At 31.8% G+C, this 25,994-nt stretch overlaps 4 protein-coding genes across 4 annotated transcripts in view; 3 read left to right on the forward strand and 1 right to left on the reverse strand.

Annotated features, from left to right (window-relative positions):
• LOC109352620 (L-type lectin-domain containing receptor kinase VIII.2-like) lies at window positions 1,032-2,569 on the forward strand. Its single transcript, XM_019594748.1, has one exon. It carries the CDS (start codon window positions 1,295-1,297, stop codon window positions 2,369-2,371), a length of 1,077 nt encoding a protein of 358 aa, XP_019450293.1. The 5' UTR covers window positions 1,032-1,294; the 3' UTR covers window positions 2,372-2,569.
• LOC109352621 (Werner Syndrome-like exonuclease) lies at window positions 10,253-11,342 on the forward strand. Its single transcript, XM_019594749.1, has 2 exons — window positions 10,253-10,928; window positions 10,959-11,342. The coding sequence occupies exon 1, from the start codon at window positions 10,291-10,293 to the stop codon at window positions 10,924-10,926; it is 636 nt and encodes a 211-aa protein (XP_019450294.1). The 5' UTR covers window positions 10,253-10,290; the 3' UTR covers window positions 10,927-10,928; window positions 10,959-11,342.
• Window positions 13,091-18,781, forward strand: LOC109352987. Its single transcript, XM_019595173.1, has 3 exons — window positions 13,091-13,788; window positions 17,630-17,838; window positions 18,710-18,781. The coding sequence occupies exons 1-3, from the start codon at window positions 13,407-13,409 to the stop codon at window positions 18,779-18,781; spliced, it is 663 nt and encodes a 220-aa protein (XP_019450718.1). The 5' UTR covers window positions 13,091-13,406.
• LOC109352988 overlaps window positions 22,105-25,994 on the reverse strand; it is an 8,485-nt gene continuing 4,595 nt past the window's right edge. Inside the window, exons 4-6 of the mRNA XM_019595174.1 lie at window positions 25,761-25,986; window positions 22,343-22,847; window positions 22,105-22,249 (exon numbers count right to left, since the gene is read on the reverse strand). Of these exons, the coding sequence (XP_019450719.1) occupies window positions 22,127-22,249; window positions 22,343-22,847; window positions 25,761-25,986 (854 nt within the window). The 3' untranslated portion in view covers window positions 22,105-22,126. The remainder of the gene's footprint in view (window positions 22,250-22,342; window positions 22,848-25,760; window positions 25,987-25,994) is intronic.

Here is a 25,994-nt window from a genome sequence, read left to right on the forward strand (position 1 = left end):
ATAATAAGTGTGATTAGTTTGACTACAGGCAATGGAGAGTTGGCGCCAGTACCGAGTACTCAGGAGGTGTCAAATTTAATTATTTATTTATATTAGTATCGATATTTACTTTATGCCTGCCAATTCATATTGTATATACTAAGTACTTAAATTTTATTAATATTCAATTTAAAGTTAGTGTGATTAATGTGTTGGTAATGGTTATTCTAGGATTATAGAATTTTCTTATAAAAATTAAATAATGTTAATGGTAAAATAGAAAATGGAAATTATAATATGGAAGTATAAATATAGATATAGATATTTTATACTAATCAATAATATAAATATAGAAGCATAAATATATATAGATATCTTGTACTAATTAATATATAAAACAATTACTATAGGAATAATAAATATGTGGTTTATAAATTTGTTATATAATTTAATTACTAAAATTTATCACGGAATAATAAAAAAATATATTATGTATAATCTCATAATAATAAAAGTACATATAAAATATTTAATTAAAAGGGAATTTATAAATATGAGTATAATATTTATGTAGCTTTAGTTTTATACATGAGCATAATTCTATCATTCATGATTATTTTTGAAGAATCAATAATAAAATAAAATATATATAATTAATGATATATTAATAGTAAATAGAATTCATATATTATATAAACGCAAATATGTTTTTCGCTATAAATATATAGTTATTCATGAAATATACATTAACCATGATAGACATCTTTTTGGGAGGACAATTACGAATTTTAAAAGTGATTAGTTCTTTATCTATAATGATAGCAAAAAATCATGATAGTGATCTTAACATATAGGCTAAGTTATTAATAAGCTAGTAGTTGAAAATACGATTCCATATATATTGTGATAGACCAAAATACCGATGGTTCGATTCCTAGAAAAAGATAATCATATACAAATGGATTATTTCGGTTCAGTGTATATGAAGGTATATCATTTCTAATACAAAATAAAACCAATATATGTTCCTTTTTTCATCCACCAAGAAGAGAATCAAGAGATAGTGTGAGCCACTAAGTTTTAGAGAAGAAAACCACTTTCACTTCAACCTTATATTTAATGTTTCATAACCTCACAACTCCAACTACTTCCCAAATATCTTTTTTACCTTCTTCTTCTCTTTTCCTTTCTTCACTCTCAAACCCTATAATCATCAATTTCACCCTTTTCATGCAACAAATGGGATCAACCCAACACCACCAATTCTAGTGCCACACAACACCCCATCAAAATTCACCTCATACCCACTTCAATTATGGCCTCATTTTCCACTTCTCACTACTTTATACCCTTAACTTTCCTCATTTTGTTCCTCAAAATCCAAGCTTTTGACCCAGTTTCAGTTTTTTCCTTCACAAATTTTGAAAAAGGTCCTAAATTTGAGTCAAGTTTGGCTATTTATGGAAATGCAAAGGTTATCAATGGTGGGTCTGAGCTTGTTCTTTCTTCTGGGTCTGGTAGTTCATCAGGCAGTGGAAAAATCATGATCAAGAAACAAATCAAGCTTTTTGAGGGTAATACAATGGAACTTGTCACATTTTCTACTTACTTTGCATTTTCAATCTCATTGGATGATAAGGATGGTTTAGCTTTTGTTATGGTTCCAAGTGGTTTTGAAAGTGAGGTGTTTGATAACAGTTCTTCTTATGGTTTGAGGGAAAGTGGGTTTAAGGTTATTGGTGTTGAGTTTAGTGCTACAAGGGATGGTAAAATTGAGGGTTTTGCTTATTGTAATGTGAATCTTAATGTTGGAAATTCAGTGATTGCTAAAATAAGCAGTAATTTCTCTATGAATATGGGTCTAAGTAGAGGTCAAAAACTTCATGCTTGGATTGATTATGAAGGGTTTTCGAATCGCTTCGAAGTAAGGTTGAGTCAGTATAGTAATTCAAGGCCTATTGATCCATTGTTAAGTCATACAATTAACTTCTCAAATGTGTGGGATGCTAGAGAAATGTTTGTAGGCTTTAGGCCTGTGAATGGTGATTCTTCTCAACCATGCTCTCTTTCCTCATGGAGATTTGTTGAAGGGTTTGTTCCATATTGGATGCATTCTAAGCCTTTGAATCCACTTCCGAAGTTCCTTATTAATAAGGATACCGAGACTCCGGCAGTGAAAGCAAGGAGTGATTGTCTGTTAAGAGTTCTAGCTGCAATGATATTTGGTGCTGGATGTGGATCTTTGGTAGCATTTGTTATGCTTTATGTGTGGACCATCTTCAGCAATCGACGACCTGTGGCGCCGGAGGAGTATGTTATGCAGCCTGTAGAATTCGAGTACAAGAAAGTCAATATTGTTGTAGATAAAGCCATTAAAGATGGTAAGGAATAGATCTGAAGTAGGGAACTAGTTGGAAGATTGTGTTGTAAATCAATGTTTCTTGTATTCAGGTTTTGCTATATTGTAGTGTGGTAAAGAACTATTGAATTTACTTTTTCTCATGTTATATTTTCTATTGTTGAGCAATTTGAGACCCAGATCCAACTCTGAATTAAAGATTATATATATCTATACTATTTTTTTGAAACATTACCAGCTTAAATGTTATGTATGTGTTCTACAATGTTATGATGTTGTTTAGAGAGATTTCATTGTATATGATAAATTGATAACATATAAGCCACAATTATATCAAACATTTTTTCCTCCATATCACATCTTCTTTCTTTATAGTGAAAAGAGTATCCTAATAAACTAATCTTTTTCGGAGTGCATGTCAGTCTCTCCCAACAAATATCATTACTAAGAATTGAAACTTTGACATTTTAGTCTATCTGGAGATACAGTATGGTCTTACACTACTAGACCAATGCCTTGTTGGTGTTCCATATCACATCTAATACTTGGTTACCTTAAAATAGTTCAATAAATTCTTGAAGGAATGTGGTTTCTATACTAGATAAAGAGTAATTGAATCTGCTTCTGGTGACCCTCTCACTGTTTGGCACAATTTGATCCCTTAACCTTGTCCTAACCTTATTCTTAGAGACAAGCTTATGGGTATGGAGATGGGTACACATTTGCTGTCTCATACTGTGTGCCACTTCATGTTTCATGGGCATGTGATTGGTCAGAAAAATATATTTAAGTTAAAATTTAATTATTAAATATTTTTCTGACCAATTATAAGCCAATGGTACATAGAGTGGTACAAAGTGTGAGACAGCAGATATGTTCCCGTGTGGGGATAGGCATTCAAATTGCTACCTTAATGAATGATTTGTTCTCTATAAGCTAGAGCTTTGAACCTTTTTATGCATAATCGGGATGTGTGGCCGTCTCTAAGCAAATATCGTTATTAGAAATCGAACAGTCAACCTTTAATTTAGTACAATACATAGGGATCTAATAAGCCTTTTTTGCCTAATTGGTAAATAAATCGAACAATCAACCTTTAATTTGATTATCCAAATGTAATGTTGATTAAACATTTCTTACAAAATCAATTTTTGAAGTGGTACATTCTTCATTCTCCTTAAGCATGGTCTCGGGTTGAGTCTTGTGGATGGAAAAAATATGTGCTGAGAGAGTTAGTCTCACATACATGTGAATTCCCGACTTGGACAGGATTTAGTGCAATGATACATGTGGGAAACCAGAATTTAATGACTTTGCTTTTTTTATATATTTGTATGAGGAAAATGACTTTTGTTTAATAATAAATTTAAATTTTGTTTTATAATTTTTTTGGTATGATTACTTGAATAACATATAAGATTGTACAATTACATAAATTATTTATAATTATTTTTAAAATTTTTAAATTTATGGTCACTTGAAATTCATTGGGTACCTAAGGACCCACGAGTAGCCGATTTAGCTGATATCAACATAGATTTAGGCGAGCCTAAGTAAAAAAATGAAGCCATAGGTCAAGTCTGGATAATAGACTACCTAGACTCATACAGAACTATCGTGATCCTACCTAAAATCCTCAATCCCTGCCAAAAATCCTTCAATTCTACATTGTATCAAATTTTTTCTTGTGAATTTGTTAAGGGAGTATTAGAATGTCTAGAAATATTTCATGATAGTTTTCAAATCTTTGGAATTGACTAACAAAGTAGGGGACACATTCATTGTCTCAATTTTTTGTGCTATTATATGCCAAAAGATATGATCGGCCAAAAAAATATTTAATAGTTTGTATTTTAATTTAAATAATTTTGTTTCAACTAATTAAAAATTATGGTACATAGAGTAGTACAAAATGTGGGATAGTCCTCCCAACAAAGTATTGATGTATTGATATAAGGTCCCATTAGATCTCATTATAATAAAAAAGATAAGGTTCAATGCCTAAGACGACATTTATTAAAAATGATAGTCATATCCCAAAATTAATTAATTCTTTATCAAAAAAGATGAGACAAAATACTCTTAAAAATACAAAAAAATATTGGACTAAGATTGATTCTGTAATCGAAGTTTTTAATGTTTTACAATGCAACTACTTAGGTGCATAATTATCCGTCTGAATAAGAAATGTGATCATGTTAGCATGAATTTTGTCACTATAGGTAATTATGTTAGCTTTATTATTGACATACAAATATTATTAGTCTTTTATACCTTAAAATAACACCTAAATATCACTTTAATATTAGCATTTAATATACCAAAATTGTGAGTGTTTTTTACATTGTCAAGTTAACTACTACTGACTTTCAAACAAAAGTATTACAAATCAATAATAGATGATATATGTATAAAAATTTTACAATATCAATGCACAAATTTTAAACTCTTAATATTGATCTTAGACAATGCTGATTCTGTATTTTCTTTTCGGATTCCAAACATTTAAATTAACAAAGGCTACTTGGAAATTTTGTACATGAGCATGTTCACTTGATAAGGTCCCATTATAATTGGGTCCAAGTTGTATTCGGTGTCCAAGTTGTATTCGGTGATCAATATACAGCATCAAGTAGAGAGCAAACATAACTCAATACATTTTGTGGTCACTCACTCATCATGTTTGGTCAAAAATATTATTAATTTTCTAATTTTTTATTATATATGATTAACAATATATACCTATATCATTTTATACCTTAAATTACATATCCTAATAAAAAAATATTAACAAAACAAGTACGCATTACATTAAATCGAGTCCAGAACTAGATTTAAAAGGTAATTCAATCAATACTAAGAGTTGAGTTAAATTTAGGTCTACAGCCAAACATGTTTTTAAAAATTGAAACGACTAACATATAAGGTCGTATAAAAGAACTAGCCTTAATTCGTCTCAATCCTACCTATACTCACCCCTACGAAAGACAGAACCCAAATGGCCATAAACTCCCCCATGATCCCACTAAACTTCTCCACATCAAGATAATAGTGATAAGATCAAAGATTCAATTCCAGAGTAGAAGACACACGATAAATTGACTTAAGTGCCAGAGCCATTAACATAGACCCAGATCCAAACCCTTTTCATGTACATAATCTCACCATTAATCTATCTCACCCAACCCAAAACCAACTTCAACATGGTTCAATTCCTCAACCCTCCGAACAAACTAAAGAACAAATATCATTAGTTAATTACAACAGGAAGCACCTAGAACAACTGAGATATTGTAAAACAGATAATTTAATAACAAGCATAAAACATGAATATGAATTGATTAATTCAGCATCAAAAACATCATTAACACTACAAAAGCAAGATCTCAGTATATTACTATTATCTTCAGTTCCAATAAAGGATTTTCAGATAGATAACGCAGTTTTAAATAACATCACAGATCTCATACATTTACACTAATAAACATGCTAAAAAACTAAACTTTATTATAAACCATAAAATATTAAGGCTAATATATTCATATTACATCAGAAAAATGGGGTTTTTGAAAGAAAAACAATAATGGATATGAAGAACAAAATTAACAGATCTCAGCAAATTATAGTTATCTTCAATTCCCTGAGGAAGTATCAGATAGATAACGCAGTTTAATTATAACATCACAGATCCATAAATCAATCAAATAAGTACTTTTTAAAAAAAAATCACTTTTAAGTGAATGAATCAAAAATCATAACTTTTGAAAAATAATAACAATAATAAAAGAACAAATTGGAGAAAGAGCATCTCAGAGTAATCATTCCCCATTATTTTCTTCACTGACAATCAAAGTGCAAGGATAACAAATTGAGATTGTTCATCACTGATGCTTCGAAACAAAAATTTTAAAAATATATATAAGAATGAAATTGAGGATAATAGAAATTTGAAACACAACTTCGAAGGTTTAACATTTGAAAATAATCGGCAGAGACGAGGTTGATGGAGGAAGAATTGGAATTGGGGTTCTTTGAATTTATAGGACAGTGTAAAAACCCTAGGGTGCTGTTTGGAGACTCGTATACTGTATTCCCATTCCAGTGCCAAACGGGTTTAAGGTTTTAAAAATAAACCTTTTTTTCCTACATAAAAATTCAAGATCTTAATTAAGTTAAATATTTTTTATTTATAAAAAACAATGTATGAGCTACTGAAGTTGATTTTTTTAATATAAAACAAATTGGACTTTCTTTAACATGTTGAATTAAAAAAATTAGAGATATAAATTTGGCAAGATCAATATAAACAATTAATATTTTATAGATGTTATAATTATATTACACAAATCCATTAGAATATGGTAGACATGCATAGTCCTTTAAATCAAACAAGAGATAAGAAAATAAAAATTATTTTTAACTCTCTCCCTTCATCTTTGATTAAAAGAAACAGGGAAGAGTGTTTTCTTTCCTTTTTCCCATTTTTGCCTCCCCTTCATTAAAAATTCATTCTCCCATAACCATAACCAAATATAGTGTGAAGAAATATAAATAACATATCACAATGCTAAGTTGAAAACTTATGCTAAAACCAAAATTTAACCAAAATTGGGTTGTTACAACTAAGTATAAGAGTTACACTATCTATAAGGATTTGAGGGATATTAGGTCATTCAACTAAAATTATTCGTAATTGGAGAAATTGTTCAGATAAATTGTTGGTTTTTGTTAAAGTAGTTAAATGATTTGATAAAATTTATGAGATATTAATGTTCAACTATCTATAGATATACAATTGATTCAACAACACAACATAATCAAACCATGATTCTTTCACCATCAGAGTATATTTATCTGTCGAAATTAGTGTCCTAATGAGTAGTTAACATCTCATATTACTTATCACTAATTCTATTAGACAATCAAGTTATAATGCAAGACGATGCAACAAACAATCCAACAAAACCAGAAACATCAATCTCAACACAACAAGAGCAAGGCCAACATCAACTTAATCAATCAAACCAAACACAAATCAGCAATCCAATTCAGTCAAGACAAAACCATATCAAGGCATTCAAACTAGAACCATTCTACTTTGCATACTTTGCAACTCGATCAACCAGACCAAGACACAACTCCACCAGACCAAAACATAAAGCCAACTCAACCAAACCAAGAGCACACCAAAACCAGTCCAGAATAGTTACACCTTATTGCAGCCCACGATACCTTGTTCAGCAAGCAACTCCTTTAGCCATCTTTTCCTCTTTTGTATTTTAGCACATGTGCTTTATAGGTTGTTAGTTTGTTAAGCCTGGTTAGTTAGTTAAGCCTTAGATTTTTCATATATATAAGTAGGATTAGTTTTCTATTATATTCAATTCACACAAAAGATTCAATACAATATCTTCTTTTCTATCTTTTATTTCTTTCTTCCATATTCAAGAAGTGTTATTCACTTCTCTTTCCACTCAAGAAGATCACTCTTCTCCATCTTTTATGGTATCAGAGCTCTTTTCATAAAGAGCTCTGTTGCATTCAAGATAAATTCTACTTCTTCAATTGTTTCAAATTCTCACATGGATATCACGCAAGATCCATATTATGTGCATCCCTCAGATAATCCAAGAGTAGGACTTGTCTCACCTCCTCTAAACGGCAACAGTTACCACAAATGGAGTAGATCGATGAGGATGAGTCTCATCTCTAAGTAGACATTTGAGTTTGTAGATGGAAGCATCCAAATGCGAGGAAAGGGATATCTACTTTTCAAAGCATGAGAAAGGGAAAATAACATGGTAACATCCTGGATCATAAGGTCAGTCTCACCATCCATTTCACAAAGCATCTTATGGATTGACAAGGCCTATGAAGTCTGGGAGGAACTCAGGGGGATATTTTCTCAAGGAAATCTCTTCAAAATTGCAGACTTACAAGAAGCTATTGCTAACTATAGGCAAGGGGATCTTAGTGTAAGCAAATATCACACTGGGATGAAGAGCCTATGAGATGATTTGAAAATTTTCAGACCCCTTGCTAAATGCAACTGCACCATTGAAAAGTTCAAAACAAAAGACAAAGTTATCAAGTTCTTGAAGGGGCTCAATGACTCAAATTCGAGTGTAAGGTCTCAGATCATGTTGATGGAACCTCTTCCAAACATGAACAAGGTTCTTTCACTAGTCATTCAGCAAGAAACTCAAATGTATGGGAATGACACAGAAGCAAAAACAATGCATATTGACACAAACTGGAAAAAGGGAGGAGCATATACCAAGGATACAACACATAATAGTAAAGCATCCAATAAAGGAACTTGGAATAAGCCTCTAGGTTCAAGCAAGTTTTGTACTCATTGCAAGAAACAATGACATACTATTGAAACTTGTTACACAATTCATGACTTTTCACCCAACTTTTAGTTCACCAAGAACCAACAAATCAATTCAATCACCTCAACACATGGTCATGACCAACATAAGGAGGAAGAAGCTGTTTTTGGACTAAGCAAGGAATACTATAAGGGGCTTGTCAGCATGCTACAACAGCAGAATGGATATGGAAACCCTTCAACCAAAGAGGACAACCTAATCGGTACTCTATCTACAATTTCATCAATATTTTTTTCTTTAAATATTGATGAAAGCTATTTTAACTTAATAAAAAATTTCACCAGTGAAATATTTATGTACTGTCTATATACAAATTAATATATTAACTACCATTTATTTATATTACTATTTTAAAGTATCAATAACGATAAAATATAAATAATATATAATACAATATCAGTGTATAAAACTCATACAATATATATATTTGTCTTTAATTTTAAACAAATATCAAATCTGAGTGATATACATTTTTAGAGTTGAATTCTCGAGAGAAAAAAATGGAAAGAGGTGACTTATAAGCATGAAATACACTTGTGAAATGAATCCCAAATTTCTCTCCATTCTAAAATCCAATTCCAAACTAAACATAATAGATTACTAAAAAAAGTAGAAATGCATTATTGAATAAAATAAAATTAGCAAATAAAATTTATATAATAAATGACATCAATTAGTTCAAATTTTATCAAAAAAATATAGATGTAGTAATGTAAGATGCTGCTAGATCACATGAAGGCAAAAAAGTTAAAAGTTTAACTCCAACTAACAAAATTTTGTTAAGAAAAGCTATGATGTAAAAACCGTACCGTACCGATCGGTTGAACCGGAAAACCGGATCCCTAACCGGTACGGTACAGATGTTGAACCGGCTAAATATCAAAACCGGTGAACCGACCGGTATTTAACTAAACCAGTTGGTTTATACACATATTGTTTTTGAAAAATAAACTTAAAAACTAAAAAACTCATTACAATGTGACTTATCTTTCCATCATTTTTTCAACACTTTAAGACACATACTTTCAAGACTTACTTAGATTACACCTTTTGGTTTCTAATATTCGTTTGTAATCCCATTGACATTTGTGTAATCTTGGAGTATTGTCTGAAGATAGGATTTGATGCAAAAATATAATATCCATATGAGACAACTTTGACTACTTATGTTATATATTAAAACTCCAAATTTATTTGTTTTGTAGAGTGAGTTGTGAACTTGTATCATTTATTTATATTTTGCGATCGTTAAGTAGTGTTTTTGGATTAATATATGTTTTGTAATTTAAACTTTTTATTTGTTAAAGTTTGTGAATTTTGAGTAGATTATGAATATGAATTATAAATTTGAGTATCTATCTATTTGAATTTTTTTATTATAGGTTTATATATATATAAATATAAGTTAGTATATACAGTTTAACCGATATGTGATTTAATTATTGAAGTTAGTTGAAATTTGAAGAAGATTCAAAATCCAAATTCCCACCAATATAAGTAAAAATCTTCAGTCCAAAATCCAACACAGAAACGTTCTCTTCACATTCTCCATTGAAGATGAGTCACTACATGAGCATCGTCGATCACCATCTCCCTTACGATTCTCACAATCTCTATGACGTCACTTTCCATTCCCATTCCATTCACACTCTCCTCACTTCTGATCCTTCTTACGTCACCACCTGGATCTCCGAAACCCTCTCTCTCTCCAACCACCGCCGCTCCCTCACCGTCGGCCTCGACGTCGAGTGGCGCCCTAACTTCTCCTCCTCCTCCAACAACCCCGTCGCCACCCTCCAACTCTGCGTCGCCGATCGATGCCTCGTCTTCCAGATCCTCCACGCGCCTTCGATCCCTCACGCGCTCGTTTCATTTCTCGCTGACACAAGAAACACGTTCGTAGGGGTTGGGATTGAAGAGGACGTTGAGAAGCTTGTAGAGGATTATGATTTGCGTGTTGCGAGTGTCGTTGATTTGAGAGGTGTTGCTGCTGATAGGTATGGTGAACGTGATTTGAAACAGGCTGGGCTTAAAACGCTGTCGTTTAGGGTTCTTGGATTGGAGGTTGTTAAGCCGAAGAGGATTTCGATGAGTAAGTGGGATAATGTGTGGCTCACTGCTGAACAGGTTCAATATGCTTGTGTTGATGCGTTTCTTTCTTATGAGATTGGAAATCATTTGATTAGGTCTTAGTTTTATGATTTTGTTATAGGGAATTATTACATTACTATGTGAATGAATCAATGCTTTATTTCATGTTTAGTAGTTTTAACCAATGTTTTAAATAGCTGTCGCGGTTTCGGAAACTCGCAAAACCTGGATGTTATGGTGCTTTTTCGGTGACTCACAAAACCTTAACATATCGGGTTTTGTGACCGCATTCCATGGATCAGATTTAAATCCTTGGTTTATGGACCTAATGTTAGTAGTTTTTTTTTTGTTATTCAAGATATGGTGCTGACAGTTAGTTGCAGCAAGTTGCAATGTGAAGGATTTGTGGATTTTATATTTTCTGTTCTAGAATGAAGTACTGACTTGGTTGTAGTGATTTTGATATGTTGATACGTTTTATGACTTCTTTGTTGATATTTGGATGATGATCTGTTTTTGATACTGTGAATTTGGGAGAGAAATGCTATTGTTGATGTGGTTAAATGGATCATTGTGTGTAAATATTGTAGGCTGATATAAATGTTGGTGAGTATTAAGGTCTCTCATATTTTGAGGCAGAGTTGAGAGTGCTATAAGATGAAAACAAGAAGTAAGCATTCTTGAATCTTGATGTAGGTGTAGAAATAATTTGGGCTGATTTAAGTTTGCATAGGACAATGGTTTGTTCAAACCATTACAAAGTTTAAACTTGTATTTTCCAATGTTACCTTACTAAACTTGTGAAAAGAGCTCTGAAGTCTTTAAATCCCCTCAAAATTCAACTCGTAAATGGACTTACAAATACATGTCTTCAATAAAGGAACAAAATGCTTTCTGGGTTTCTTTCAAGATCCATATTCATATGGTTTATTGAATTTAGGCCTAAAACTGTTGAGGGAAAGGAAAAAGGCTGAACAAATTAATTTAGTGGGGAAAAGGTTTTAAAAGGAGGTTCAGTGTGACCTTTTCCTTGTTTAATTTCTGCAAATATTGTTAAGTTTATAAACTAAATCTTACAACTTACTTAAAAAAGTAGTTACATACCAACTGTATTTGGCCTTATTGGTGGAAATAATTTAGTTTTGGTTAATGTAAAAGCTTGCTCAAAAGAAATATATTTATGAAATCCAATTTGAGCCACCTATCTTAAAATCAAACTACTAAGTTAATAAAAATATTTCTAAAACTAAATAAAATAGTATACATGTTATATATTTATTGGTCAGAAGAGATAAATTATCTCATGATATAAGAAGATACTTTATTCTCGTAATCATATGGTTGTTCCCCTTTAGTATTGTAATCTTTAGTTGGAAATCCATTGTTGATACATGTTAAACTTAGAAGATGGGATATACTAAGCCCATTGATATTCCGATTGAGCATGTTGGTGACAGAAAATAAAAATACAGTTGCCTCTAAATTGTAAGGGATAAAACTACTTTAAAAAACTAATAAAAAGCATCGAATGTAATAAATATAAAGTGGAAAAATCATTCGAGGCATTGTGTATTTATGAGTCACAAAGTTAAAGATAGTGGAAACTTTATAAAAGCAGTAACGAATAATGATAACCCACCATGTCACCGTCTATGTGGGTCTTCATGAAAGAGAATTGATAGTTTCTAAGCAGTACGATACACAAATCAGCAAATGTGATAATAAGAGTGACTCGTTTTCCTATATACAAGCGTTCCTTCTTCAGAACACATTAGACTCTTAATACTTAGAGAAAAATATGTATATAAATTATAAGAGTTTTTGTTATTATCTATTATTTATATTTTACTATCATTAGTTTTATTAAATATAAGTAATAAATCCATATAAATAAATGATCTATGAATTATATATTGAATGTGTATAAATTTTTACTGCTGCACTTTTATTTTTACTACCATTTATACAGTTTGTTGTGAATTAAAGACTATGATTAATAATGTTATTATCTTAAATTTGATTATGTCTACTCTTTAAAATTGTAATACGTTAACAACATTTATTAATCGTTTCTTCAATTTAATTAATTTTATAATGTGACCAATGAATTTGCATGAGAATATTAAAAGTTTTGTTACATAGTTCCCTCAATCAATTACTAAAATTCGGCAACTTTTGTTTTTTGAGAATTTGCTTATTTTTCAACGTTGAACTGTAGTTTTATTTTTATTATAAAAAGAAAGATATGGGATATAATGAAAATACTATATCTTCCTACTAATCCTTTCATATTATAAGAAAATTAATGTGTCATAAAATGATACATTTATTTATTAATCATTGCTTTACAAATAATATATATATCATTCTATTGTGATGTGATGTATGAAGATTTAGTAGGAGCTCTTAACATTTTCTTAGAAGATAATATACGATGAAAGGTGAAGTTGGAGAGGTAGGAAGTCGAAAGAGTGCTGAATATGAAACTTTCATTGTTTTATAAATACTACATAATGTGGATAAACTACTAATCCCCAATACTATTATTTTGTTTATGCTTAGTGAACTGTGAAGTTGTGCAGATGAAAAGAAAACACCCAAATGCTACTGCTGCTGCTGCAGCATCACCAGAGGAAAAAGTGACCCTCAGAATTTTGGTAGATGAAAAGAAAAATAAAGTTGTGTATGCAGAAGCTGGTAAGGACTTTGTAGATGTTTTGCTAAGTTTCTTAACTTTCCCTTTGGGAACTATTGCTAGGATTGTTTCTAATGATTCAAACATGAAGAAGGTTAATGTTGGAAGCTTGACTTCATTGTATCAAAGTGTGGCAAATCTAGATGTGAGTCATTTTTGGACAGATACATGTAAAGAAATGCTTCTTCATCCAAGGAACTCATCAGAAGATTATTGTCAAAATATGAAGCTTAACATTGATGACACAGAGAAGACAAAGTACTTCATATGTGATGACTGATTCTGCAGTCGTAATAAAAGTGGTGGGTTGTTGAGTTTATTCAGGAATAAAAGATGCAAATGCGGGAAATTGATGAATCGAGAGATATTACCTGAAAGTACTTTATTGATTAAGAGTGAAGGGTTTGTACCTGACAGGTCTACTTTTATTATTTATGATGATCTTGAAGTAATCCCTGATAATGTTCATAGCAGTGTTACTCAACCCAAGAATTTTGGAATTGAAGACTTCACTGTTATCAAAGTAGTAACTGTCAATGTCACTCAGAAGGAGGTATGCATGTTTTTACATTTATTTGACCTAACTTCCCTTATGTTGTGTTTACATAAAACTCAGTTTTTGTTTATGAAACTGTGAAATTGAGACAATTTAAAACACTGTATGTCATACACACTTATATCCGTTCTATGTGAACAGTTTTCAGCATACGTTTAATCCAAATAATCATTGAAGCTTCACAAATGCTACAAGAATTTTCTCTTCCATGCTCCATCTAATATAGCATGCATGCGTTTGAATATGCTTGTATCTTTCTGCATTTTAACAAGTACATTCAAATCACGAATACTAAAGCAGAGATATTAGGACTTTTTTTTTGTAATATCTCAAAAAAAATTGTTATATTTTCGTAATTAATTTTTGAACCACATTTGCTAGTTTTATTTAATGAAAAAAAAGGTAAAAGGATATAAGCAATTTATTTTGACAAAGTATCCTGGTGTTAAGATTAGAAATAGTAAGATAATTCTACTCTTGTTGTTATGATTATCACGATTATCAATTTTCAATTATATATGTCTAGATATTATATGATTTTGAAGAATATGATTTCTGTCTAGTTTATCTTCTATGTCCTTAACATTATATATTTTTCTATAATTTCATAATTTATATTATTCTCTCAACTTTAAGAAATTGTATAAATTGATATTTTTATGATTATTGACTTATCGTTACTTGATGATGTAATTGAAAATTTTGATTTCTGATGAGATTTAGAAGTTGGTAATCGTTATCAAATGTTAATAAGTTATTTTGTTTGTAATTTTGTGGCTGCTGAAGCGATGGATTTAGGTTTGGATTTGTGTTTTTTGGACCATAAATAAATAGGACCCGAGATTTGAGTCGAGTCTCTTATTTCTTCTTCTATATTTATATGTATTAACACAATTGTTATTTAATGTTAACTAATGCATACCTAATTTTATTTAACCATACTTTTAAAACAAGAAATAAATATCAACAAATAGTAAATATATTATGATATTTCCATCTCAATTATATGTGTATAGAAAAAAGTAATCATTGAAAAGTTGGGGAAAAATTGGAAGGGAATTTAATGGGGACTATTAAATTAGGTGAGGAAAAATGATTAAATAGACATAAATATATCTGAAAGTTTTTAGATAATTTATTTTGATTTTATAAAGCATCAAAAACTTTGGAGTGAGATAAAAACCAAAACACCAAAAGTTTTGAAGTATTATTTTTTCTATTTTGTATAATATCATCTTAACCACAATAGCAAAATAGTATATCAAATGAAATGAGAAAAAATTAAACTATAGAGATTTAATTTTTCATATCTTAATTGTGTATTGAGTTGATCAAACTTTTGCAACAAAAACGTAATAAAGAAAATAACTTTAACAACAAAACTAAAAGACAACATAATTGTTTATCATAGAGAACTCCACAGAACCAAATTTAAAATAATAGTTTACAATATAAGTATTGATAATTGAGTAAAGAATAATGAACATATATTACGATTATGATTATACCTTTAGATATAAAATTTATTCTAAACTTGAGCCTATATTACAATTACCATAAACCAAAGTGGTAATATTTTGATAAGTGAAGTTACAATTTATATTGTGTTAGCGATCGAAAGTCCAATAAAAATGAGAGATTTAGTAGGAGTTATGTTGAAAATCATATATGTGGACATGACATCACGTCTTAACTGATCAAACACAAGATATTAGATCTATATGTTTGGTTGTATTGGGTATAACAAATGTGTTAAAAAATTTACGCATTAATATCAAATGATATATATATATATATATATATATATTAAATAAGTTAAATTTAAATAAATATTTTTTAGTATTAGGAGGGTTGGCCCCTTATAACCTGGAACCCGCTTAGTGCGGGATTTGGCTACAATTTGATATGCATAAATTATATATGGACTTTTTTGTTCAGTCCGGTTTAGCCCGAACCCGATGTGGGATACCCCAAACCTGTATTAGTAACCCATTTTAACACATCTACTTTAATCAAATTTCTTTGCTTATAAAAAAGTAGTGATAATTTTAATCATTTTTTAAATAGCATAAAACTACTTAAAACGGTAATAAAAAATACCTAATATAATAAATAGAAAGGGGAGGGAAAGAAAAGTTGAAGAAAGAAAAATAAAGAAGAAAAAATGAGTAGAAAATGTGATGATTTTTTTAGTTGTTTGGTATGGTAGATAATGAAAGGAAAAATATAATTATAATTTGAGAGAAAAATCTATGAATTTTATACATTATCGTTTTGTTATTTATCATTCATGTTTAATATCATTGACTTTTCCACAAATAATAATAATACAAATTAATGTGATAATATATTGAATGTGTATAAATCTTTACATTGACAATACATAATTATCACACTCTTATAACTAATAATGAAAAAGACATGAACAAGAACGTAAAAACATAAGTTCCACTATATATTGTATTTGTTTTCTTTATTCACTTGAATCTTCCATCAAATACTGAAAAGAGAATATCAAGGTATGAAGCATATCATCTTTTCTCATAATATAAAAAAGAATTAAAGCAATAAAAATAGCTTAAACTTTTTTAATATATCTAAAAAGTTTAAAAAGATGTAAGAAATAAATTAATTATTTTAATAAAGTTATAATTTTTGTGGTAGATAATAAAGTTATAATTTGATTTACATTGTATTTGATTTAAGTGAAAAAATGTAAAAAATAAAACTTGAAGAAAAGAAACGTAGTAAAAAATAGTGATTTTTTAATTATATGATATGAAAAAAAGAAAAAATGTATATTAGTGAAATAAGAATTGTTTAAATAACAAAATAGAAGCTTTATTAATATAAGTAAGCATCAATTTGATTTTTCCATTCATTTTCTCTCCATATAAGAGAGAAAAAGTTTTTAGTGCATTTCTTTTCTCCACTTATCTTTTCTTTCCTTCCAATTTTCAATGGAACTTGAAGGCTTTGAGAATTAGAAAGGTCACAAAGTTAAAGATAATGGAAACGTTATAAAAGCAGTAAAGATAACCCGCCATCTATATAAGTCTTAATTAAAGAGAATTTCGTGTTTCTATGTAGACGATACTACAAATCAGCCAATGTGGCAATGAGACTGACTCGTTTTTCTATATAACAATAGTTCCTTCTACATGACACATTAATTATATGAGACTAGATATTCACACGTCGAATTTAATGTATTAATTTGCATGGAAATTTTCAAATTGTGTTATAAACAATTGCCTCACTTTTCATGCCCTTGATCAATTATTAAAATTTCGGCAACTTTTGTTTTTGAAAATTTGCTTATTTTTCACATCATTTTTCCTGGTTGAAGAGTACTTTTATTTTTTTCACATAATAAGAAATATATGGGATATAATAATTACGTCATAAATTGGATAAACTTCATGAATTCAAAGCAAGTGGGAGAGATAGGAAGTCCAAATAGCACACTGGATATTAAACTTGCATTCTTTATAAATACTACATAAGGAGGATACTATTCAAATAACCAAGACTATAAGTTACTTTGTGATTAGTACACTGTGAAATTTCGGAAAAATTCCCCATTGCTGCTGCATCATCAACAGAGAAAAAAGCAACCCTAAGAATTTTGGTAGATAAAAAGATAACCAAAGTTGTGTATGCAGAGACTGGTAAGGACTTTGTGGATGTCTTGTTAAGTTTCTTAACCTTCCCTTTGGGAACAATTGCTAGGATTGTTTCAAATGATTCAAGCATGAAGAACGTTAGTGTTGGGTGCTTGACTTCATTGTATCAAAGTGTGGCAAATCTTGAGGAAAAGCATTTTTGGTCAGATACATGTAAAGAAATGCTTCTTCGTCCTAGGAACTCATCAGAAGATTATTGTCAGAATATGAAGTTAATGTCAGAATGTAATAAAACGAATCTATCTCTTTTTCACCGAGAAAAAAATAAATAAATGTATTGACCGTTCATTGGTATTCTAGTTCGAGTGTGATAGATATTAATAGTGTAAAAATTTAAATATAATTTATATTTTATTTATTGTTTATTTGTATTATTTTTATTTTGATAATAAATGAATAATTGATTATATATTGAAAATGTAAAAACTCTTTTAGTGTGTGTATATCATTTTTTCTTTCACTTTTTGATAAAATAAGACATCATTTAATAACTAGAAAAGTCACATATAGGTTTGTCATATGTTTCACTCTATTTAATGAATCATAATTTTCTGACATTAAACAGTCATCACTATCTTTGGATTTTTTCTTTCAAGAAGGCGAATCAATTTTTCAGTTATCAATATTAATTTTTATGATAGGGTTGATGCTTTTCTCTGAAAGGGATTTTCTTAGAACATCCCAAATATCTTCAACATGAATATTGAATACCCGACCAAACACTTGGAGTTTTCTTAGTGGATTAGCAACATCGATCGAAAAGCAGAAATTGATGTCCAATGGGAAAACCTTCGCACAAGCTCTTAAGAACTCAATGACATTGCTATCTCTCAACTCTCTCAGCCTTGTATTAGGGGAGATGCAAATGCAATTAAAATCTTTGAAGCTGATTATCAACATTCTATATGTTGAGTTATTATATGCAGTTTGGTTGGAATGTAATTCTAGTATGGTGGTGGACATTTTCAAGTGCAAGTTAGCAATTCCTTGGAAACTAAGAAACGCTTGGAACAAGCCTAGTGTCATTCTTTTTTTTTTTCAAGCAATGGTGCTGAAGCACCCCTGAATTAATAAGAAAAACCGAAATCCATTACAAGTTTATGAACCTGTAGGTTGGTAGACCCAACCAATTCCTATTACAGTCCCAAAATATTATGGAAGGAATTGAATCCCACCAAGTAAAAGTCATCGACCTTATACTATGATTGGCTAGCAAATCCGCACAAGAATTACCTTCCCTGAATATATGAGACACATTCCAAGACATGGAAGATAACCGGGAATTACATATGCTCCATCTGGAAGCCAGTGACCAAGGGGGTTGAATATGCCCTTTAATGATACCCACTACAAGAGTTGAGTCACTCTCAATCCCGAGATGATGCCAACCCTTTGCATAAGCAAACTCAATAGCTAGAATGGCCGAAAGCAGCTCATCATAGATGGCATGTTGAATATCATAGAAGGCAGCAAAACAAGCCACAGATCTACCAAGGTGGTCTCTGAAAATTCCTCCCCCTCCTGCTAAACCAGGGCTTCCCTGTGCTGCTCCATCTGTGTTTACCTTTAGCCAACCAAAGTTGGGAGGATGCTAGAGTATCTCCTTTATCCTAGGACCTCTTTTAAAGCGTAAGGAGATGTTAAGACTCCTCAATATGGCAAACTCAGTTTGATTGTTATTAGCATGACACTTTGAGTTATTAGCAGCAAAACTAATATCCATCTTGAGCTTGTCCATAATTCTAGTCATTGGGATTATAGAGTCCTCAAACCTTGCTTTGTTTCTGCAAAACCAAATAGAGGCAATAATGTGAACTGTGCAAATAGAGAAGACCTCTTTTGTCTGAGAACTCCAGGCCGTGTTGCTTGTCCTCCAAATGGTCGTGCAAGAAGTGTCTATGTTTATGGAGAATGTGTGGTTTAGCCATAACCAAAACTGTTGAGAAAAATCACAATGCATAAAGATATGATTAGAGGTCTCAGGACTGTGATGGCAAAGACTACACATAGAGACGACATTGCATCCTCTCTTCTGTAGATTATCATCAGTGGGAATTTTATTATGTTTCCATCTCCAAGCTATGAAGGATTTAGAGGGAGGAGTTGTATTAGACCAGATTTCCTTGAACCATTTCTCAGGATTAGCATTAGAAGATATGCTGGAGTAGGCATCTTTGAGGGTTAGAGTGCCATCAGAAGTTCCATACCAGATCATTCTATCCTCATTATTTGGAATTAAAATCATGGATATTGCTTTAGCCACATTCGGGAAAAGCTCCACCAATTGAGTAGGAAGAGTCCATCTGCCCTGGTGAATGAAGTCAGCAACATAAGCCTTCAGATTTGAGATAAGATTTGAAGGAATGTTCAAGAGCTCCACCAAAGGTGATCCAATCCAATTGTCTGTCCAAAATTTGATTTTGGCTCCATCCCCCACTATCCAAGAAGAGTTGATATGTATGTGAGACCAATTGACTTTAATGCCATGCCAGATTGAAGACTTATAGTGTCTAGGAGAAACTGTGAAGTCTCTACCAAATCTCTTCCTAAAGAAAACAGCCCAATCCTTAGTAGAAGATATCATAGTCCAAGAAAGTTTAATGAGGGAGGCTTTGTTCATCTTCGAGATTGACTTCACACCAAGACCACCAAACTGAGTTGGGGAGCAAACTTGATGCCAATTAACTGTGACTAGTTTTTTAACTTCAGAGTCCCCTGACCAAATGAAATTTCTGATCCTTTTGTCAAGAGATTTCAGCAGATTAGCAGACCAAACATAGATGTGAAAGGAGTAAACCAGCATGCTTTGAATTACTGATTTAACTAGCTCCACTCTGCCCATTATTGAAAGGCAGGAACCTTTCCAAGTAGTCAATTTCTGAGCAATTCTGTCAGCAATTGGTTGCAGATGAATCCTTTTGGGCTTGCCCTTGAAAACTGGCACACCAAGGTAGTTAAAGGGAAGGGATCCAGCATTGAAACCAAGGAAGGAAGATAGATTGCTTATTCTCCTAGTATTTGTGTTAGCAGTGAAGAACTGGCTTTTGGAAGCATTGATTATCTGGCCAAGGTATTTGGAAGCATAGATTGCTTATTCTCCAAGGTAGATAGATTGCTTAAATCAATGAATTTTAGAGTTTCTTATATTTATAGTAAAGGTAACACATGTGCAATTTTGAGGGACTATAGAGGTGATTTCGTAGGTTGTTTTACTTCTTTTCTTGACATCCAAAATGCATTGTTTGCTGTGTTAAACTCGGCCATGCTGGCAATCGAGATTGCTCACAAGAAGGGTTGAGATTCTATTTGGCTTGAATATGACTCTTCTTTGATTGTGGATATATCTTTCTGTGCAAACTTAGTGCTCATTGTAAGCTCGTTACCAGGCTAATAAGATGCAAGAATTTTTTGAACTCAATGATCTTATATATATCTCATATCTTGAGAGAAAGTAAAACTTGTGCAGACAGACTTGCAAACTTTGATATTTAATCAAAAGTTTTCACTTGGCGGAATGTATTGCCACATTTTCTAGTTACTTACTACACTAGAAACAGACTGCTTCTTAATAATTATAGGTTTAGAAACTTGTAATTATCATATTCTAATTCTTTAATATTAGTACATAATTATGGGGTGAATTTGCACCTCTAATTTAAAAAAAAGATGTGCATACAAGTTAGCTTTTCCCGGGGTGATTTCTATATCAAACTCTTCATAGAACTCAATTCCAAGTTGGTTGAAACAATAAGGCTTAACTCGGTGTCCTAGGCTTGAATAGGAGTATATTTTGCATTACCACAAATCTTAGAATCAAGGGTTAAATCTTGGTTCTGAAACAAGGCTAATATCTTATTTAAATGGGCTCCAATATTATTGCACTTTTAGTGCTCTTAATGTTATCTATACTTTATGACAAACCAAAAAAAGTATCTTATAAATACGATAACTTAAATGTTTTTATTTTTCAAATGATTAAGATATGTAACTTATCTGTTCCCCGCATATTATTCAAAGATAACCCAGCATCGGCTTAAGTCAATAATTTATAAACAATTTAAAACGCAATCACAAGTTTTATTAACAAAGAATAAATTTAATGAACAATTTTAAATAGCAATGTTTTCCTTATGATAATAAGACTTCAATTAAAAGCAACTCCCAATATGGGCATATATTAAAGGCTGAATAGTTAACCAAATACTAACGCCAGATTACAAAGACCATGACAAATTATATAAATGATAAAAATACCTTAACCTTAAAAAGAAAGAAAACACATGAAAATTTGGAAAACACTTACCTAACTAACACAAACATACACAACAACCTTGTCCAGAGATTTTAAACCTAGGTTACAACCACTCATTTCTCATCTATGACTTTGGCTGACAAATAATCCTCCCTTTTAACATTCGTTAACAAATGGGCAAGACCATCGGTTAAAGCCGATGATGATATCAATGATGCTTTCAAAATACTTAGTCCCTGAAAAAAAAGAAAAAAATTCATAAACAAATAAATAAAATCCATCAAATAAAATCATTAAAGAAACTACATACAATTACGGAAAATTCTTACCTCTTTAAGGCCAATGCTGACCTCTTTTTCTTCAATGTCACAAAGGGTTGTGTTCATATTGTTAACTATAGATATAGCAGAAATGGATGATATTGGAGAAACAACAAAGTTATCAGTTGCAACGTAGAAAGAAGGTCCCCTTACAAATCCTTTAGTACTTCCATTTTCAGAAATTGGATCAACCATATTCAAACCATTGCATGTTTCATATCTATCGTCAGATATAGTTTGATACCGAGTTTCTAAATAGAAATCAGATAGATGAACTATTCTTCGACGAGATTTGTAACTTTTAGTTACACAATAATATTTTGGAGCCTTAAGTTCAGAAATTGGAAGGACTTGATTACTTAATTTGAATTGTGGGGCAAGCCCAAGATTCACAAGTTTGGCCTTCAGTTCCTTTGTGTTGAAATAATCTTCATTTAAGGACTTAGGTGGCCTAGGGGTTAAAGACCTCTTCCATTTCAACCATGCTTTGTTGGGGAAATGGAGATGGCGTAGGCTTCAAGACAAGGATGCTTTTTGGGTGAAGGTTATTAACTCAAAATATGGGTTTGATTGGTCTATGCCAACAATTGCTTTTGCTTCGACGTGGTGGAAGGACTTAGAAAGAGTGGGCTCTCCTAACGGGGTCATAGGTGGGTGGTTTGATGAAAATGTTTTGAAGGAGATTGGTACTGGTCTTCATACTCTTTTCTGGCATGATACTTGGGTGGGCAATCAGAATCTTAAGATGGCCTACCCTAGATTATTTCGTCTTGCTTCAAACCAACACGCTTGGGTGGGGGATAACGGCTATTGGAGGGATGATGTTTGGTACTGGGAAATCTCTTGGAGGAGAAGTCTTTTTGGCAGAGAGGAATCCATGGCTCGAAATCTGCATGACTTGATTCATCATCATTCCTGTAAAAGAGATGTCATTGATTCTTGGAGATGGGGTCTTGATAGCTCGGGTGACTATGTGGTTAAAACTACTTATTTGGCTCAATTGAATCATCAACAATCGCCTATAGGTAAAGAGCTTAAAAATTGTTGGATTAATTGTGTTCCTTCAAATATTGCTTGTTTTGTTTGGAAACTTATGAGAAGAAGGCTCCCAACAAAGGATGAATTATTTAAAAGGAATGTTATTGTGACAATGGATGACATGGTTTGCAAGTTATGTAATAATCATGTTGAATCCATTGATCACTTATTCATATCTTGTGACTTTGCTTTAAGTGTTTGGAAGGGCTTTTATTCTTGGTTACAAACAAATGTTGTAACTACTTCTTCAATTATGGAGTCTTTCAAGCATCATGAATCCCTGAGAAGTGGTAAATGTGCAAAATTGTGGAGAATGCTTTGGTTTGCCGTCGTCTGGTCTGTGTGGCTTTTGAGAAATGATATGATCTTCTTGGAGAAGGCGCCGAGTTATGTGAACCTTATTGATCTAATTCAAACTAGATCTTGGATTTGGTTTAACTCTTTTAATTCTAAAAATTCTGTTTCTTTTGCAAGTTGGTGCATTGATCCCAAAACTTGTATAGGACTTCATACTACAAAGTTGACGTCTTGATCTCTTTTGTATTGGGTGGGCACCCCTTGTGCTCATTATAATACAATTTTATTTATCGAAAAAAAAAACATTGAATTCCCTTCAATGTTTTAGACTAATAAGCAAAGGCCAAGACTACTCACTCACTCTTTTCAGTGGAGAATGTATAAAATAGTGACAAAGACATTATCTCTAAGCCAAACCATACAAGCCAAATTGCTAAAGAAAATAGTTGAATTATACTAAATCTGTGGAATTATAATAAATCTGATACCTACTGGACCTAACTCCAATTCCTTTCAGGAGTATTTTTCTTGGTAGATTTGGGAAGTTCCTCCAATAATTTAATGTGAAATTGGTTGGTTTCTAAAAATATTTATCAACAATCCTACAACATGCTAATAACACTGATCATGGAAAACATGTAATACACTATATAGCCCTTAATTATTATGAAATTCACAGTGAAAGCACTGAAAATTTGGTATCATATAAAGGGTATCCGTATCACATTTGTTCTGTTCCAATCAATAAAGTATTATATAATGTGTATAAGAGAAGGTCATGTAGATGCATATAATGGGGCACCATCATATCATACAATGACGAACATTGAGACTTGAGAGAATAAAAAAACAGTACTTCCTACTATACTTGGTATGAAACTATAGGCTAGGAGTTCTTCAAATTTATATAGTAGTGCAGATTATGCTGAAGATTAATCTATAATTCTCGGCTACAAAAGTAACAATTGACATGATATTGATGTCATCATGATGTGATTATCATTATTGGCATGCAAATAATCTTCTTCCATGTTTAAAATTGGAATTGACTATAACAAAATAAAAATTAGAATTTCTCTAGTAACCTTAGGGGAAGTAACAGAAAAAGAGGCTATGGAAAGCTTTATTGTTACACAAGAAAGAAGAAGGCTAAATGTTATGAATAATACCTCTTGCTTTATTAATGATGAGTAAAAGTTCACTTTTAAGAGTGAATTGAAAAACATGATTCTTAAGGGAATGCATTGAGGGCCTTTTATACCTATCTATTCTTTGCCTAACTAAAAGGGGAACAAAATAACTAACTTAACTAACTTTTGAATGAGTCAAGAGAGTTTGCGTGTTGGTCAAGTAACTGAATTGTGGGGGCCAAGTTGGTTATTCTGGTGCACTAACTTGGCCAGTTGAGGTTTCTCTTGGAGTGTGTTGTGATCGAGGTCTGTGGAGAATTGGCTTGATATGTTGATTGTATGCTTGGTCTGCAATGTTGAGGCAAAGTGTGTATTATGTTTGTGTTGCTTGGTGTTTGGTGGAGTATCTGTGTCTACTACCCCCCACAAGTTGGGGCACATATGTTTATGAGTCCTAGCTTGAGGTGAATGTTTGAGTATTCCATAGTGCCTAGGGGTTTTGTCAATGCGTCAGCAAGTTGAAGTGTGGATGGGATAGAGAGAAGTTTGATCAGTCCTCTGCTATATTGTTCCCTGACTGTGTGGCAATCCAATTCGATGTGTTTGGTTCTTTCATGGAACACATGATTGGAGACAATGTGTAGGCAGATTGATTATCACAGTATAATGTAGCAGGGTGTGATGGATGCAGGTGTAGGTCGTCAAGGATGTATGTTATCCATTTGATTTCACAAGTTGTTAAGGCCATTGCCCTATATGTAGCTTCACATGAGCTTCTAGAGACGATCTTCTGCTTTTTTGATTTCCAAGAGATGAGAGAGTTGCCTATGTAGATGCAATAGCTTGAGATGGATCTTCTTGTGTCAGGGCAAGAGACTCAATCACTATCACTGTAAGCTTTGATGTGTAGCAGAGAAGATGAAGGATATAATAAGCCTAGAGTATGGGTGCCCTTGATGTACTTGATGACTCTGAGAACAGCATTGTAGTGTGTTGTAGTAGGGTTAGCCATAAATTGGGCTAGTTGATTAACATCAAATGAGATGTCAGGCCTTGTATTTGTGAGGTATATCAGTCTGCCTATCATTCTTCTATAGGCAGGGGCATCAGGGTATGGTGTACTAGAATCATGGAATAGGTGAGTGCCACTGATCATAGGTGTGGGAGCTGGTTTGCATCCTAATAAACCTGCATCA

Source organism: Lupinus angustifolius, chromosome LG07 (genome assembly GCF_001865875.1).
Source record: "Lupinus angustifolius cultivar Tanjil chromosome LG07, LupAngTanjil_v1.0, whole genome shotgun sequence".
Classification (NCBI taxonomy): Eukaryota; Viridiplantae; Streptophyta; class Magnoliopsida; order Fabales; family Fabaceae; genus Lupinus; species Lupinus angustifolius.